The 14,327-nt window shown below is 45.7% G+C and overlaps 2 protein-coding genes and 1 long non-coding RNA gene across 4 annotated transcripts; 1 reads left to right on the top strand and 2 right to left on the bottom strand.

Moving 5' to 3' along the window:
• Positions 1-3,187: 3,187 nt before the first annotated feature.
• LOC124203263 (adhesive plaque matrix protein-like) lies at positions 3,188-9,938 on the top strand. 2 transcript variants are annotated; one of them, XM_046599973.1, is made up of 5 exons: positions 3,188-3,401; positions 5,071-8,772; positions 8,869-9,116; positions 9,201-9,336; positions 9,420-9,938. In XM_046599973.1, the coding sequence occupies exons 2-5, from the start codon at positions 5,136-5,138 to the stop codon at positions 9,617-9,619; spliced, it is 4,221 nt and encodes a 1,406-aa protein (XP_046455929.1). In that variant the 5' UTR covers positions 3,188-3,401; positions 5,071-5,135; the 3' UTR covers positions 9,620-9,938. The 2 variants fall into 2 exon arrangements, with proteins under 2 accessions (XP_046455929.1, XP_046455930.1); XM_046599974.1 differs by having other exon boundaries at positions 3,205-3,401; positions 5,076-8,772.
• Positions 3,550-5,073, bottom strand: LOC124203272. The gene is made up of 3 exons (XR_006878482.1): positions 4,485-5,073; positions 3,984-4,403; positions 3,550-3,821 (listed from the first exon to the last, which is right to left on the bottom strand). It is a non-coding gene; the product is annotated as an uncharacterized LOC124203272 (long non-coding RNA).
• Positions 9,677-13,784, bottom strand: LOC124203265 (lysosomal alpha-mannosidase-like). Its single transcript, XM_046599978.1, has 11 exons — positions 13,556-13,784; positions 13,421-13,481; positions 13,276-13,317; positions 13,030-13,201; positions 12,893-12,950; positions 12,455-12,829; positions 12,262-12,395; positions 10,732-12,175; positions 10,434-10,658; positions 10,187-10,339; positions 9,677-10,106 (listed from the first exon to the last, which is right to left on the bottom strand). Exons 1-11 carry the CDS (start codon positions 13,643-13,645, stop codon positions 9,966-9,968), a joined length of 2,895 nt encoding a protein of 964 aa, XP_046455934.1. The 5' UTR covers positions 13,646-13,784; the 3' UTR covers positions 9,677-9,965.
• Positions 13,785-14,327: the final 543 nt, after the last annotated feature.

The raw sequence follows: 14,327 nt of genomic DNA, 5'->3' as shown, positions 1-14,327 counted from the left end.
GGAGAGAGAGAGAGAGGGTGAGTGAGAAAAAATCAAAACCAGGCCAGAGCTCACTTGGATCACCACCACCATCCAGCTAAGCAACGAGAAGTCTATTCGACATCTGCCAGCTAGACACATATGCGTATATATATATTTGGAAAGAAAGAAAGAAAACCAACCTTGCTGTCGGTGTAATTAGCTGTGCAGCGAAACATTCGCTGGAATTTTCGTACGGTCGCGGAACAATCTTATGGCGAATCGCTATACTGGTTGACTGGAATCCCGAACATCTTCTGCCACATGACCGATGATGGAAGTTCTAAATAAAAATGTATATGAAATAGACACACATGACAAGTACATACGTCATCCTTCTCTTACCAAGGATGACAATTTTTTCTTCTTCTTCTTCTTCCAAGTTACAAGAGAATTCGGCCATTCAACGGCAAATGGATTTCCACCTGACAGTCGTCGTCGTCGGTCCTGCTGTGGAAATTGTATCACGAAATGCTGTAAATTTTCAGCGGCAAACGGACGAGGCTCTGGACGATGAAGGCAATGTAAACACACGGGAGGAAGAAGCCGCGAGAGAGACAAACGCCCAATGGGGTTAACGGCTCGTATAAAGAGCTCGTTCAGTTGTTATTATTACGGTGCCTTTAGTATAAGCTTGTTACTTATTTCTTCACGCCGGCTTGTCGCTCTTCTTTTCCTTTTTTAACTGTTCATCATATGGCACAGACATCAGGCAAATAATGAATAACCTGCACATGGATGTGGTCCACTTGTTTTTCCCATCAGACGTCACGTCAAGACGATGCATCGACAGGAATTGCTGCTGTTTCGTTTCCAATGGTTTGAATATAACTTTTGTTTCGGATGGAACCAGACTCCCACTTCTTCCTTGATTGGCTGATGCTGTGGCTTCACTCCCTAAATCACAATTACGCAGACACAACAAAATTTCACCCAATGAAACTGTGTAAACCCATGCTCAGGAAGTGTGCCAGTGTGTCTCGAAAATGATTAGAAACTTGAGGAGGTAAACACATTACACTTCCACGTGAGAGGTGAAAATTGTGGAAAACCCTAGTCATCATTAATGGCTATTTAAAACGAGAGTTGATGATGTAGTGCTCAGGCATCCCACGAACATGACAGATGTACCACTTTGGAGTCAAGAGAGCTTTCTTTTCAGAGATCTTCTTCTTCTCCTCCTGCTGTCTGTGGGGGGTGATTAAGGAAAGAATAGGAAACAGTTAAAAGACCTCGCCAATGGAATGAAAACTGAAGTATAATTCTTTCACCGGCAATCGAAAAGCCTCGAGCCCTTTCCCGCGTGCAATATGGGTGAACGGAAGTGGTTGTTTCAGTTTCAAACCGAGAATATTCATCATCTAAATTTACATCGATTCCATATCTGTTATATAAGAAGAACTCGCAAAGAATGCCAAAAAAGAAAAGAAAATACCTAACGGGGTTGAAATAATTTTTTCGTAACAAATACAGCGCCGCAGCAGGCGACGTCACATAAAAACAAAAAACAAGCTGCACGTTGCCAACCAAGCCAAATGACGTTCAAAAAATTATAAGTGGAGAAAAAGATACTGTTTCATCAGTTTTAATAGTTTACCCGTTTCATTGTAACGGGAAAATCATCATCCGAGCTTTCACGCATATGCGACGAGCTTTAGAAATCTTTTTTTTATTTTTTTGTGGAGGGCCCAGCAAAACTTTCCAACAGGTGAAAAGGGAAAATTGCGTTACAAACTCGACGACGTCGACGTAAATTTTTTTAAAAGGTTATATATTCCTAAAATAAAGAGAGTCGTCACAGTTGGTCGACCAAAGTGGACTATGTATGCAATTGTTTCCGTGCGTATTGGTAGAATCTAACGTGAGAAAAAGAGAAAAGACAAGTCAAGTATGTCCACCGTCCAGTTGTTCTTGCTTTCACCAAAAGCTCATTCTAAAACGAAATGGTCTTCTCCGAGTAAAATTGGTGGAAGATAAATGGCTCCTGGCAGGAAATTGCCCGTCATCTTTTCGGTTGAATCTGATAAACCCGCGATTATCCGCGCATCAAACTGCAGAAAGCGAAAAATTGGCCGCTGGTATAAAGTACAAAACCTGCTGATTGCTCAATGAAACGGTTACGTCATCATCGCTAAAAAAAAAAAAAAATTCGTTTCATCTAATAAAGGACTCGTAATCCAATTACACAGAGCGAAAAGAGAAAATTGGGTAGGCCTATAATCGCACCTGGCAGTAGGTTAATTATGAAACACGTTTTCTTTTTCGGATAAAAACAAATATCTATGCAGGGTTTTTTTCCTCTTTTTCGTTTCAATTATTTTGGTAAACTCAAATTTTTATGATGTTGTTCACAAAACTTTCCTGGAACGTTTTATTGGTAATTGCACCCAAAAATCTTTGAAAGAGGAAACAAAATAATCCCATTGAAGAGACGTGTTTGATGCAGTGAAGAAGATGACCAATAATAAAATGATTGTAATTAATCTTGGCAGTGTGTGAAAGGAAGAAGAGAAGTCTAGCGTCATTCAAAAAGAATAGCTTGAACGGGTGAAAGAATTGAAAGACGGCGGAGAGAAAAATATCTTTGAAGGTGTAAGTGCCTATGCCGTTAGAGAGAGAATTTCTGAAGCTGTGCACACACAGAGCCCCTATTTCAAAAGTTACCCAACACAAGAGTCCAAGAAAAACGCCGGTCAGTCACGTCCAACAGGTGGGCTTCTCTAGCGACCGCTAATTGTTAATAAAACGCCAAAAAAAGTTGCCCGGCATGTATAGTATATCGGTTCTTACTAGGTTACCTTCTTATTTCTCTTTCTTTTTACATTAGTTAAGGAAACCCGGCAGTTGGCCAATATGGTCGACGATTGCGCCGTCGGGCCGCCGCCGCCGCCGCCGCTGTTGTGGGGCCATGCTGCAAGGACTACCACATAGAGCACACAGGTTTGCGTATTACACGTACACAAAAGATCATCGGTCCTCGGGTGTCTTGACGTGCCTTCTGTTGTGGGTTTTTTTCTTTTTTGTTTTATTTCCAACATTCCAGCACTACTGCTGCTGTTGCTGCTGCTGCTGGCCCTCCTCCTCCACATGTTCCAGCATACGACCAACAGGCGTAGAGAGGCGGTGCGCTGTATAACAGAGCGTCCCCGGAGCGTACTTCCAACCTATATAAAAGTCATAGTGGACCATCCAGTCTAGCAGAAGTTGACAAGCATTCGTGAGCTACACATCGGTTTTTTTACTATTCCCTCCTCCACTAGCACAATCTACCCGAGGAGAATATTTATTTAAATTTTTTGGTGGCTATTTTTTGAAGTCACCTGCAGAGTTGCACTCGCCATCCTCCTTGTGTCGCCCTAGGTTCCAACACACCTCAACTACCGGTAAGAAATTTCAATCAATTCTAAATCAAAGATTTTTTTTTTCTTTATGGGGTTTAAGTTGAATGCAAATTTATTGCCCGGAAATTGAGGCCCATCCGGTTTTCTATTAATAGTGACCTGCCAAAAAAAAGTAGTAAAAAAACAAAAATAAAAAAAGCAAACATTTTAGTCAATGCACATTACTACACACACAATGGGCCCAATTTGAAAGGCAATAAAAAGGCAGTCTAAAAAAAAAAATAACACAAAACAGAAATAGCCACCCACCGTTGCTCATTGTGTGTTAGTTGGTCAGCAACAAAGTGGTGACGGGTTCGAACAAGAAACAAAAATTGGCTGGCGATAGTTTTGATACATGTTCCATTTCAGCTGCGATAGACACGCATCGTTGAGTGATGAATCCGGAAATCATAATAATATCTAAAAAAGAAAAGAAAAACATTCCTAGAAATCATCTGTTACAGTTTGTAGCCGCAGACAATATCTCATGGGTAATAACGGTGGACCTGGAGAAAACAGGACTGGCAACTGTTTGGTGGGACGTTTGATTGACGCGTTTTGGTTAATAGATTTGCAACGTACCTGTGGCCTTGTGGTTAATATCCCAACGGTTAATATTTCTCTTTAGAAGCCCCTTCAGAAAAAAGAATATTTTTTCAAAAGTGGACGACATCTGCTATTAGAAAAAACAAGGCCAATTTCATCGGTTCACTAGATGGTCAAGTTCTTATTTCGCGTTCCACCATCTGTTGCTGGTCTCCACCTTTCGTGAGCGGTCGGTGCTGGGCTGCGTGTTGAGAAATCTAAATGGCGGCCACGTACTCAAAACACACACACACACACACGCCATCCATTTTATCACTTCCGCATTTCAGTGCGCTTTAAGAATCTCGCTCGCAGAGCCGACCCGACATTCCGTCATCGCTTTGTAGAAAATCGATCCGTCTTCATCTTGGTGATATTCCTTTAGATTGTTTCACGGCGCGATTCATCACTCGTCGCCTAAAAAGAAAAAAAGAGGCATTAAGAGCGCCCATAAAAAAGATGGATGGAAACGGGGGCCCAGGTGACACACTTGCCCACCTGTTGCGGAGACCTTAATTGGATAATAGGAACGACGTCAGCCGTCGTCCATCACAACCGCAGATCTCTCGGGGAGGGTTCCTTTTTCATTAAAAAAGTTATTTCTCAATGGGATCATTTTCACAGCCATGCGGTCGCACTAAAAGCAGGTCATTGCATGTGAGAGAAACACATACGGGCTGGTTACAATCCAGCTGAGATGTGTGATGCAGATGGTGCACATCCTCATCGTCCGGGCTACACCAGTTGTGTGTGTTAAGGCGTCAATCAGGCCGCCGCTGGAGGGGCGTGAGAGAGCAGGAAAAAAAAACACAGAGAGAAGAGAAAAATGATCCTAATAACAATCATTACGACTTGTGTGTGTGTTTGTGTGCGGGCCCTTAGTAGTTGAGATGCCGTTGCTTTGGGAACGCATGGCTGACTAACTGCCGTGTTGGCCCTGCACGTGCGTGTTGGGGCCTCTTTCACGCTGTAGTCATACCGTTCAAAGCTCGGCAGCAAACTTGAACCGTTGCTTCTTTTTTATTTAACGTTTGTTTTGACCAACCATGTTCTTTTTCTTCTTCTTTTATTTTTGGCGAAATAGCACAGCCCGGGAATAAATACACTCGCAGCGCGCGGTATATTTTATTTATTTCGTCGGACAAGGAAATGCAGATGCCGCAGCCATTCGCTGTTTTGGCCGTGGCGGCCATCCTCGTCTTGGGCATTGCTGAATCGGCTCGTCCCAGGCAGGTCTACCTCGATCAGATCATGATGGAGAGTAGCCAAGGGCCGTCGGAAGTCGTCGTTCCCGCACCGGCACTCAATCAAGAAATGCAAGCCCTTCGCGATCGATTCATGAAGGCTCGCTCACGATTCGGACAGCGACAGACAACCACCGACGTCAGCGATGCGGCCGAAGAAGAAGAAACAACTGTCGGCAAGGTCGTCGAATTGGCTCCAATCAGCGATTCGTCTTCCACCACGTCGACTTTGACTTTGGATGATGAAGAGATCCCCAAAGTAGAAGAGATCGTCAAGGAAGAGACTGTTGAAGGCCCAGCCGCTCCAGTAGCCGATGAGGAGCCCGCCCCAGTAGCTGCTGCTGAGGAACCCGTTCCAGTAGCTGATGAAGAACCTGTTCCAGTTGCTGAAGAAGAAACCGCCGCAGTAGCCGAGGCCCAAACGGACGTCAAAACTGAGGATGAACTTGTTCCGGAAGGCCGATCGGAAGATGAGAAACTGGAAGCTGATGAAGAAGAATCCGAAGATGAAGAAGAAGAAGAAGGCGAAGATGAAATTGACCGTTCCGACGATGGCACCACTGAGGAAGAAGGAGAAGAAGAAGAAGGCGAAGAAACGGAAGCCGAGGAGCGATCTGACGTTGCTGCTGGAGAAACGGAAAAAGATTTGACGACCCGAATTGATGGTGATGACATTGGAGCTGTTGGCGATGGATCGATGGAGAGTGAAGCCCGTGCCTTCCAGCGCCGCCTTCTCGATCTGATGGTCAGTGAAGCCAAAGAAGTGCTGATGGCCGCCATGCCTGACCGCTCCGCCATGGAGACCTTCCGCTTCATGCCGCTGTTCAAGCCCAAGTACAAGAGTAGCAAGCAGTCGTACGACCGTCCAGCCAAGGTGAAGAAGCACAAGCCCTACAAGAAGGCCAAGAAACCCAAGAAGAACAAGAAGGTCAAGAAGCCCAAGGGTTACAAGAAGAAGAAGCCCGCTTACGCTGCACCCACTTATGCTGCTCCATCGGCTCCGGCTTACAACAACCCACCCGCATACAGCCCACCATCCTATAACGCTCCTGCGGCTCCTGCTTATAGCGCTCCTGCAGCTCCTGCCTACAGTGCCCCATCTTACAACCCACCTGCTCCAGCCTACAGCCCACCCGCTCCGGCTTACAGTGCTCCGGCTTACAGCGCTCCAGTCCACAAACCCAAACCAACTTACGGCGCTCCTACTCCAGCTTACTCAGCTCCCTCTTACGAAGCACCCAAAGCTCCTGCTTATGAAGCTCCCGCACCTTCCTACGAAGCTCCTAAACCAACTTACGAGTCTCCTAAACCCGCTTACGGCGCTCCTAAACCGCACAAGCCAAAGTCGAGCTACAAAGTTCCAAAGGCGAAACCAGTTCACCATCCCAAACCTTCTTATGGAGCTCCTACTCCGACCTACTCCGCACCATCTTACTCGCCACCATCACCTCCGGCTTACGCACCACCAGCTCCTCAATCTTATGCTCCGCCATCTGCCCCGGCTTATTCACCACCATCCCAGCCGTCGTATTCTCCTCCATCGCCTCCCGCTTATTCGCCTCCGGCCCAGCCATCGTATAATCCTCCATCACCGCCACCATATTCGCCACCTTCTCCTCCCGCTTACTCGCCGCCTTCCCAGCCGTCTTATTCTCCTCCATCGCCGCCGTCTTATTCGCCACCTTCCGAGCCATCGTACCCAGCTCCATCTTCACCATCATACGAGCCTCCCGCGTACGAACCACCTTCATTCTCGCCACCCAACTTCGATTCGCCTTCATACGACTCACCTTCATACGATCCTCCATCATATTCTCCTGCGTCCGAACCGTCGTACCCATCGCCGCCAACTTACTCGCCATCTTCCGAGCCATCTTACCCGACTCCATCGCCTCCGTCTTATGAAGCGCCTTCCTATTCGCCACCCACCGAGCCTCAACAGTACGTTCCTCCAGCTTCGCCATCCTACGAGCCCAAGTACCCAGTTCGCGATCAATCCAATTCCGGCGGATACAACAGTTTCGGTTCCGGATTCCCTGGAGCTCCCGTTCCATCTGATCCATTCGCGTTGAGCTTCGAACCCGATCAGTATTCTTTCGATCCGGCCAGCCAGATTGCCAACCGCCCATCCGAGCCCGAATGGATTCCTCCACCAAATTTCGGCGATCACGACGATCAACCCGGAGAACAGGCTGCCCCCAGCATTCAAGATAATGTCCCGACTAAAAACACGTACCAGCAACCCAGTTACACGGTTCCATTCAAGGCCCCCAATAACTATGTCCGCCCGCCTCCCAGCTCACCTCGTCCACCTGTGCCCATTGCCTACAGACCTCGGCCCACTACCAACCCACCTCACCGCCCAGCAGTGCCGACCAACGCGCCATACAAACGCCCAGCACCAGCGACTCTTCCTCCTTACCAGCGCCCAGCACCTACTAACCCACCATACCAACGCCCAGCTCCTCCGCCATACACCACTGAAGCTCCTCGTCCACCACCAGTGACTACACCATCGTACATTGCCCCACCGACCACTCCACTACCAGTTGAACGCCCGGTTACGTATCCATCCTATCCGGCTTTCCCTCCTTACCACAACTACAACCCCAACGATGAATTGCCAGTCAAGTTCCAGACCTTTGGCAAACGCCCTCAACAAGCCCAGCCCCAACAGGAGGAAGTGAATCAGGGTCCCATTGCCGATCCCAGCCCAGTCGAACAGCCGGAATTCGCCCAAGAACAAGAGTTCTCTCAACAGCAACCGGAATTCACCCAACAACAGCCGGAATTCCCTCATCAGGAGCCAGAAATCCCACAAGAGGAGCCAACATTCCACCAACAGGAGCCCCCCTTCCCTCAACAGGAACCCTCATTCCCTCAACAGGATGCATTCCCTCAACAAGAACCAACATTCCCCCAACAGGATGCATTCCCACAGCAGGAAACATTCCCGCAGCAGGAAACATTCCCCCAGCAGGAAACTTTCCCCCAACAAGAAACTTTCCCCCAACAAGAAACCTTCCCTCAACAAGAACCTGAGCAGCCATTCCAGCAACAAGTAGAACAGGATGAAGTGCCAGAAGAAACCCAACAGGTACCCGAAGAGTCGCCGGCCGATTTCCAGGGCTTCCAGGAAAGCGAGGCACCACCCAGTTTTGGCGATTTCCCACCGTCTTCCGATTCGGATCAAATGGTTCCATTTGCGGATATTCCCCAAGAAGAGGCCAACAGCGGTTCCCCTGTGAATATCGATCCAGCTCAGACCACTGATTTCCCATCTTTCAATTCGGGAGAACCAGATGTCGAGCCGGAAGTGTCCCAGGAAGGCCGGTACGCAGAGGAAACACCATTCAAGAGACCTGCCAGCCGCCGTCGCCCTAGCAACAACCAAAGATTCAGACCGGAACAGAGAGATCAAGCCGAGCAGCGAGACCGGACAGCACCCAACGACAAGATCCAAATCAGCGACGATCCGTTCTTCAGCCGCGTCAACAGCGAAGACACTTACGGTCCTTTCGAGTTCAAGAAAATCTTTGGTGGTAAGTCATTCATCATCAATCAGACACATTGAAAAAAAGAAGCAAACGTCTTTGAAAAAAGATGAATGGATAATAAATTACCGGTTTTATGTATAGACGCCCCGTGGCCGAGGGAAGACGAAGAGCCTTCCGGGTTCTCTAGCGACTTTGGTGGAAGACCCAACCGACCCAAAAATAAGCAGCAGTCGAGGGCCAGGACGGGCCCCGCGGCCGGCAACGGAGAACCCAGCGTCATCAGGCCTTATTCAGACAGGTCTTCTTTGGCCAGCAGCAGCGGACAGTCCAGTTTGAACAGACTCCAATCTCGACAGCGCAGCAACTATGGCGAACGAAGAAACTCTCCCGTAATGCTTGGTTTCACTCTTGTGGTTTCGAATTTGTAAGTAATTCCGGGGCTCTTGTTTGTTTGTTTGTTTTTTTTCTCCCAGACGTTTGACTCAACCCAAGAGGATGTGCAAAAGCCAGGGGCTAAGTCAACGGATTCGGCGGTTGAAGACCCTGATCTAGGCAACCATTCCGCTCCGGTCGATGCACCATCATTTCAACGTCGCCCATCATTCCGAAGTAAGAGCCACCACCACCACAATAAACGAATAAGTGCTACTCCTGATGATAAAGAAATGAAACTAACAATTAAATCATGATAGGACCAAATGCAGCCAACAAACCGAAACCAGTTGAGTCATCCGAATCGGCTGCTCCCAAATTGAACGACGACTCCGGCAGCTCCAACATCAGCAGCATCAGCACTTCCGCCACTTCGCTATCTGAGAGACGTGCAGCAGCCCGTGAACGTATGCTGGGCAACAGGAGGATCCAGCAAAAGAGAATCGCATCTGCCGAATGAGACCAACCAAACACACACAAAACCGAGCTCACACTGGAATAATAATTTCAACCATACTGTTATGACAATTTTTGCTTTATTTTGTTCTCGCCTGCTTTAATTATCTTTTTATCTTGTTGACTCGAATTAGTAATTATGATTATTACCATCTATCTCACCTTCCCCCCAAAAAACCAAACCCCCATTATTAACTAGTTAATAACGTAAATTATAAACGAATGAGTGTTGTGCGATGCTCTTTTGAGAAGCTCAGACAGGGGCTGGTCCCCAATTCTGACAGATATTTGATGGCTTCAATAAATTTGGATGGAGAAATGTACTTAAAAACAAATGGAAGTGTCCTTATTCATTGTTGGGTAGATAAAATCAGCGTCCGGATTTCCATGGGCTTCAACACCAACTCATCAGTGTCCAGAATCTTAATGGGTCGATTAGACGACAAGTTTACTTCTTCCACGGTCCGAATGTTCAGCGTTGCAAAAAGCCCCTATTTTTAAAAATAAATAAAAAGAGGAAAAATACTTGTGAGAAAATTCCGGTATTTTTGGGTCGATTGTAACTAATTACCTTGAGAGAAATGCTGGCTGGTTGAGAAAATGTTTCGTCCTCACCGACACCGAAAAAATGTTCAAAACGGACTAAAATGCGGCCTTGGTCGTCCCATGGTTCCAATGTCAGAAGATTTACATTCGGCGGAAGGTCTCGGTTGAGCAAGGCGACCTTAATTAGCAACATGGAGGGGAAAAAAATTCAAGGGACGTGTACTATAAACGGTTTATTTTTTAAAAAATTTCCCTATCACGACCCCTTATACCTCCATCCGGTAAGATTTACGGAATTCTTCTGCTGATAATGTCGTGGGAGAGAATGTAAGAATAGGAGAACGAGCCATCCGTTGTGCTAAAAATCTTGCAACAGACCGGGAATTCTCCACGCCAAGCCAATGAGATCCTCTGGCAGCCAAGCCGACACCATACGCGGTTTCGTTCAAAGCTTCGCCAACGCCGAATGCGTCGTCATGCAACAATCGTCGGTGAATCTGTTGAGAATTGTTCACATTAGGGGGATAGACAATAGTGTCATTTGTTCATATCATGCTAACGGTACCATACCATAAACTCGAGGGATCCGGGTAGCAAGCTAGACACCCCTTGAGCTCGATCGTTCAAAACTGTCATCCTACTTCTCGTCGATTTGTCCTCCACATAAGCGAATGAATTGACTGGATAAAAGTTTCCAGCTGTGGGCTCAGTTACGTTGACTTTGTAGGTCAGCCGATGGTTCAGTTGGCGCTGTAACATTTCTCTGCCATTGGAATCGGTGAAAAACGTTCCGTTGTTTCGGATTTCGGGAGCAGTGAAGCGTGAAATGTACTCTTTCCCAATTCCATCCTCGATAGGAATCGGGCCCAAAATCCAATCCAGCTCGATGAAAGATTCGTCGCGATGAAGACGGAATATTTGCATCGTATTGGTATTGATCTGTTGGCGGATTTCAGTGATGACCGGACCGAAAATAGTTGTTAATTTAGTGGCCGGCTGCTCCAGTGGAAGAGCGTCAGTGCCGTTCGGTCGGAAGATGTAGGCTCCCGAAGCCCGAAATTCGAACCGGCTGTTGTTGCCCGCCATGGCTGGATAAAACAACAGTTGCTGCTGGACGCTTTCATTGCCTATTTGTACCAAATGGCCGGTCTGACGATCGAATTTCAACGACAAACCGTACGCAGATACGAGGATATCTTCTTTATTTGGAAGCTGAATTGTTCTTGGTCGGGAACGAAGCATCCGCTTGCCAGGCTTTCCCTCGGGAGTCTTGACATGATAGGATCGAAGGCCTAGAGGTGGAAGATCTTCCGCTCGAAAGATCAGTTCATTTGTGGCATTGCTGTTGCGGCCGGGGAGAAGTAATACGGCTTCGGCGATTGGTACCATCTGTGACGCAACCAATCTTCCTTCGTGATCAGTAACGGCGTAGGATCCATCGGTGACGGGTATGCGGACAGTATGGCTGGAGCGGAAGGCGAGAGGATTGTAGAGCGTGACGATAAACGGGGAATTTTGTTCGGTCGTTTGACATTGGCTGATATTGAGCATTGCGCAATACTCTTGGTTCAATGTCGATCCATTCAAAGACAGCAGGTGGTTGAACGATTCCGAAAATACCCCGGAACAGCCGCGAATACCTTGGTCTAGACGGACGATGTAATCATTATTCACATGCTGCTTAGCAGTACCGGTTACGGCGTCGTGGTGTTGGGCGATGGCTTGGCTTCGTTGAAATTGGTTAAGGACGTTGGAGCGCCTTCTGACGGTAACCGCTTGAATCTGTTTGCAGGCCTGAAGCAAATTGCTTGTCTGACGGACGAGCCCTTTAAAAGTCGGGCGCGAGGTAAAATACCCCGTCCAGTAGGCATGTGGGTCGCTTGCGTACGGAAAAAAATCGTCCGTCTTGCGTGGCAACGCTTCGACGAGCGCATTTTTCACAGCTTGGCCGTAACACGAAGGTGTGGAGTAAAAGAGGCGGATTTGGCTGTTAAAGTAGACTTTGTTTATGTACCTAGAGAATTGACCAATATTCCGTGTTGTAGTTATTTACGGCCTATTTTCAGAATAGATATAAACAAACATTTCTTTTGTTTTTACTTGATTAGTTTGTCGAGATTCTTGTACCAGGCGTGAGCATATTGATAGTGGAAGTCCTCGCCCATTGTGAGGATGATATTATTAGTTCTATAGTGTTTTGATTGCTCCAAAATATAGGCTACCAATTGTTTTGACTGCAAACAAAGAGCTTTTAGAAAAAAACAACAGAAAACTTGAGATTATAAATACATACTCGGCGGTCAATGTTGAACATGGGGCTATCAGGGTCGTCTACTATAGTTTCATCACCGCAGAGAACGTCAAAGCAGAATCCAGGTGGAGGGCCGTACGTGTTGTATAACACTCCTGTAAAGATCTCTGTGCCCAAACTTTCAGAAGCGTCCCACATCATTTCCATTTCTCCGTTGCTCATCCGTAAAGCCTTATCTTGATAATCAATCCGCCCGAGAAAGAGGTATTCGAAACCCATTTGCGCAAAAATGCTAGCTTGTTCTTTTGAGTGGCCAAATGGATCAATTTGCCAGACAGCTTTTGGAGCAGCACATTCACCAAACGTATCGTTGAGAAATTTTAATCCCATAGTCATTTGGTCTATGATGTCGACGTACTAGATAACAACAAATAGAGTTGCGGTAAATTATTAAAAATATATGTTGTGCTAAATTAATACCGAGGCGGCAGCTTCATCGTTCATACACCAACCACCTCCAACAAATTCTAATTGTCCTCTGTAGAGCAGACAAAATAATAAAATTAAAAAATGTTGAAAGAGTATTATACACTAAAATCATTTCCCCCCGTAAATACCTTTCTACCACTTTGTGGACCTTCCTCTTGACATGAGAGGTTTGCTCTTTCCACCAGTGTGAGAAAAATTCCATTTCAACACTGACAAATTTCTTTTCTGAATCTTTCCATAATTCTTCCAAGACTGAATCATATGTGTACTGGACAGCAGCATTCTGGATCGAGTTGTTAGCTATATCACAAGTTAGTAAAGGAAGAAGCATATAAGTTTAAAAGGTTAACCATTTTCTTTTACTTGTAACTTACTTCCATAATAGTACTGCTCTACAGTTTTTAACCAGCCAACATCTATAGGTGGGGCACACAATGAAATCCAAATTTACCCAAATTTGACGTGTGAGAACATGCTGTCATTAAGGTTATATCAAAAGATATTGTAATTATGTTTTACCATCATGAGAGTGAGGGACAATATGAACATTCAAAAAGTCTTTTTCAGTTTGTGGACAAGCCTGAAAATAAATGCAAATGTCAAACAAAACTTTGTTTACATCTTCTAGAGAGCAGCAGAGAAATTTTTGTTTACGTTTGGCGAACGATAACACACACTTTCTCCAAGTTTTATCCAGCTACAAACTAGACACAGAATTGTTACGACATGCATGATGGCCATCATGATAGCCACGTAACTATTAACTGTGTGAATCAGAAATCTAATACGAAACTAACCTATTTATTGTACTAAATCAGCTGCAAGGCTAAATGAGTAAATTCATAGGAATTACCGCCCACTAGATTTCTGTTTACAGTGGTGTCGTTCTAGGTAATTGAATCGACCATATAAGAATTTCCTGGTATTTATTTTCCTATTTTTTTAAAGATGATATCAAAGGCGATAAAGTTTTATGCTGGGAAAGTATATGGATTATATAGGTTATTATATGGCAAAAGAAATTCGAGCTAAAAGAAAGCTAGTCTTTATATGAGAAAATGAGACTACTGAATGTAAATATTATGAATCTTATTTTGGCCCTTATTTTTTATTATTAGGCGTAACATTCTACTAGGCTATCTCAAATATAATTTAATCAGATGGTTGCATGCATGCAACTATACTTTTTAAAAATTGTTGACAACGATATCGCTGACGCACACGATAAATATATCGCCGTCGCCTTGGCCGTCGCTGGTTAATAAGGTAGTAGCAGAACTTTCATATGTGACGATTGAAGTGTAACCGCCCACAGTCTGGAGAAACCGCGATGACGAATGTGGCGTAAAAAACGAAAGAAATCTCATGCGATGAAAGAAGCTAATTCAGTTTGCTTTTTTCCTACATTAATTACACGGACATGCAA

Source organism: Daphnia pulex, chromosome 9 (genome assembly GCF_021134715.1).
Source record: "Daphnia pulex isolate KAP4 chromosome 9, ASM2113471v1".
Classification (NCBI taxonomy): Eukaryota; Metazoa; Arthropoda; class Branchiopoda; order Diplostraca; family Daphniidae; genus Daphnia; species Daphnia pulex.
Note: the sequence above shows the minus strand (reverse complement) of the source record. Positions and strands in the feature narration are given on the sequence as shown.

Excerpts from the sequence above, each read along its gene's own strand:
- LOC124203265 (XM_046599978.1), bottom strand. The coding sequence starts at position 13,645 with ATGATGGCCATCATGCATGTCGTAACAATTCTGTGTCTAGTTTGTAGC. Across the intron at positions 12,951-13,029 it reads GTCCACAAAGTGGTAGAAAG|AGGACAATTAGAATTTGTTG; the intron begins GTATTTACGGGG and ends TCTGCTCTACAG. Across the intron at positions 12,396-12,454 it reads TGTTCAACATTGACCGCCGA|TCAAAACAATTGGTAGCCTA; the intron begins GTATGTATTTAT and ends CTTTGTTTGCAG.
- LOC124203263 (XM_046599973.1), top strand. The coding sequence starts at position 5,136 with ATGCAGATGCCGCAGCCATTCGCTGTTTTGGCCGTGGCGGCCATCCTC. Across the intron at positions 9,117-9,200 it reads GCGAACGAAGAAACTCTCCC|ACGTTTGACTCAACCCAAGA; the intron begins GTAATGCTTGGT and ends TTTTTCTCCCAG. Across the intron at positions 9,337-9,419 it reads ACGTCGCCCATCATTCCGAA|GACCAAATGCAGCCAACAAA; the intron begins GTAAGAGCCACC and ends AAATCATGATAG.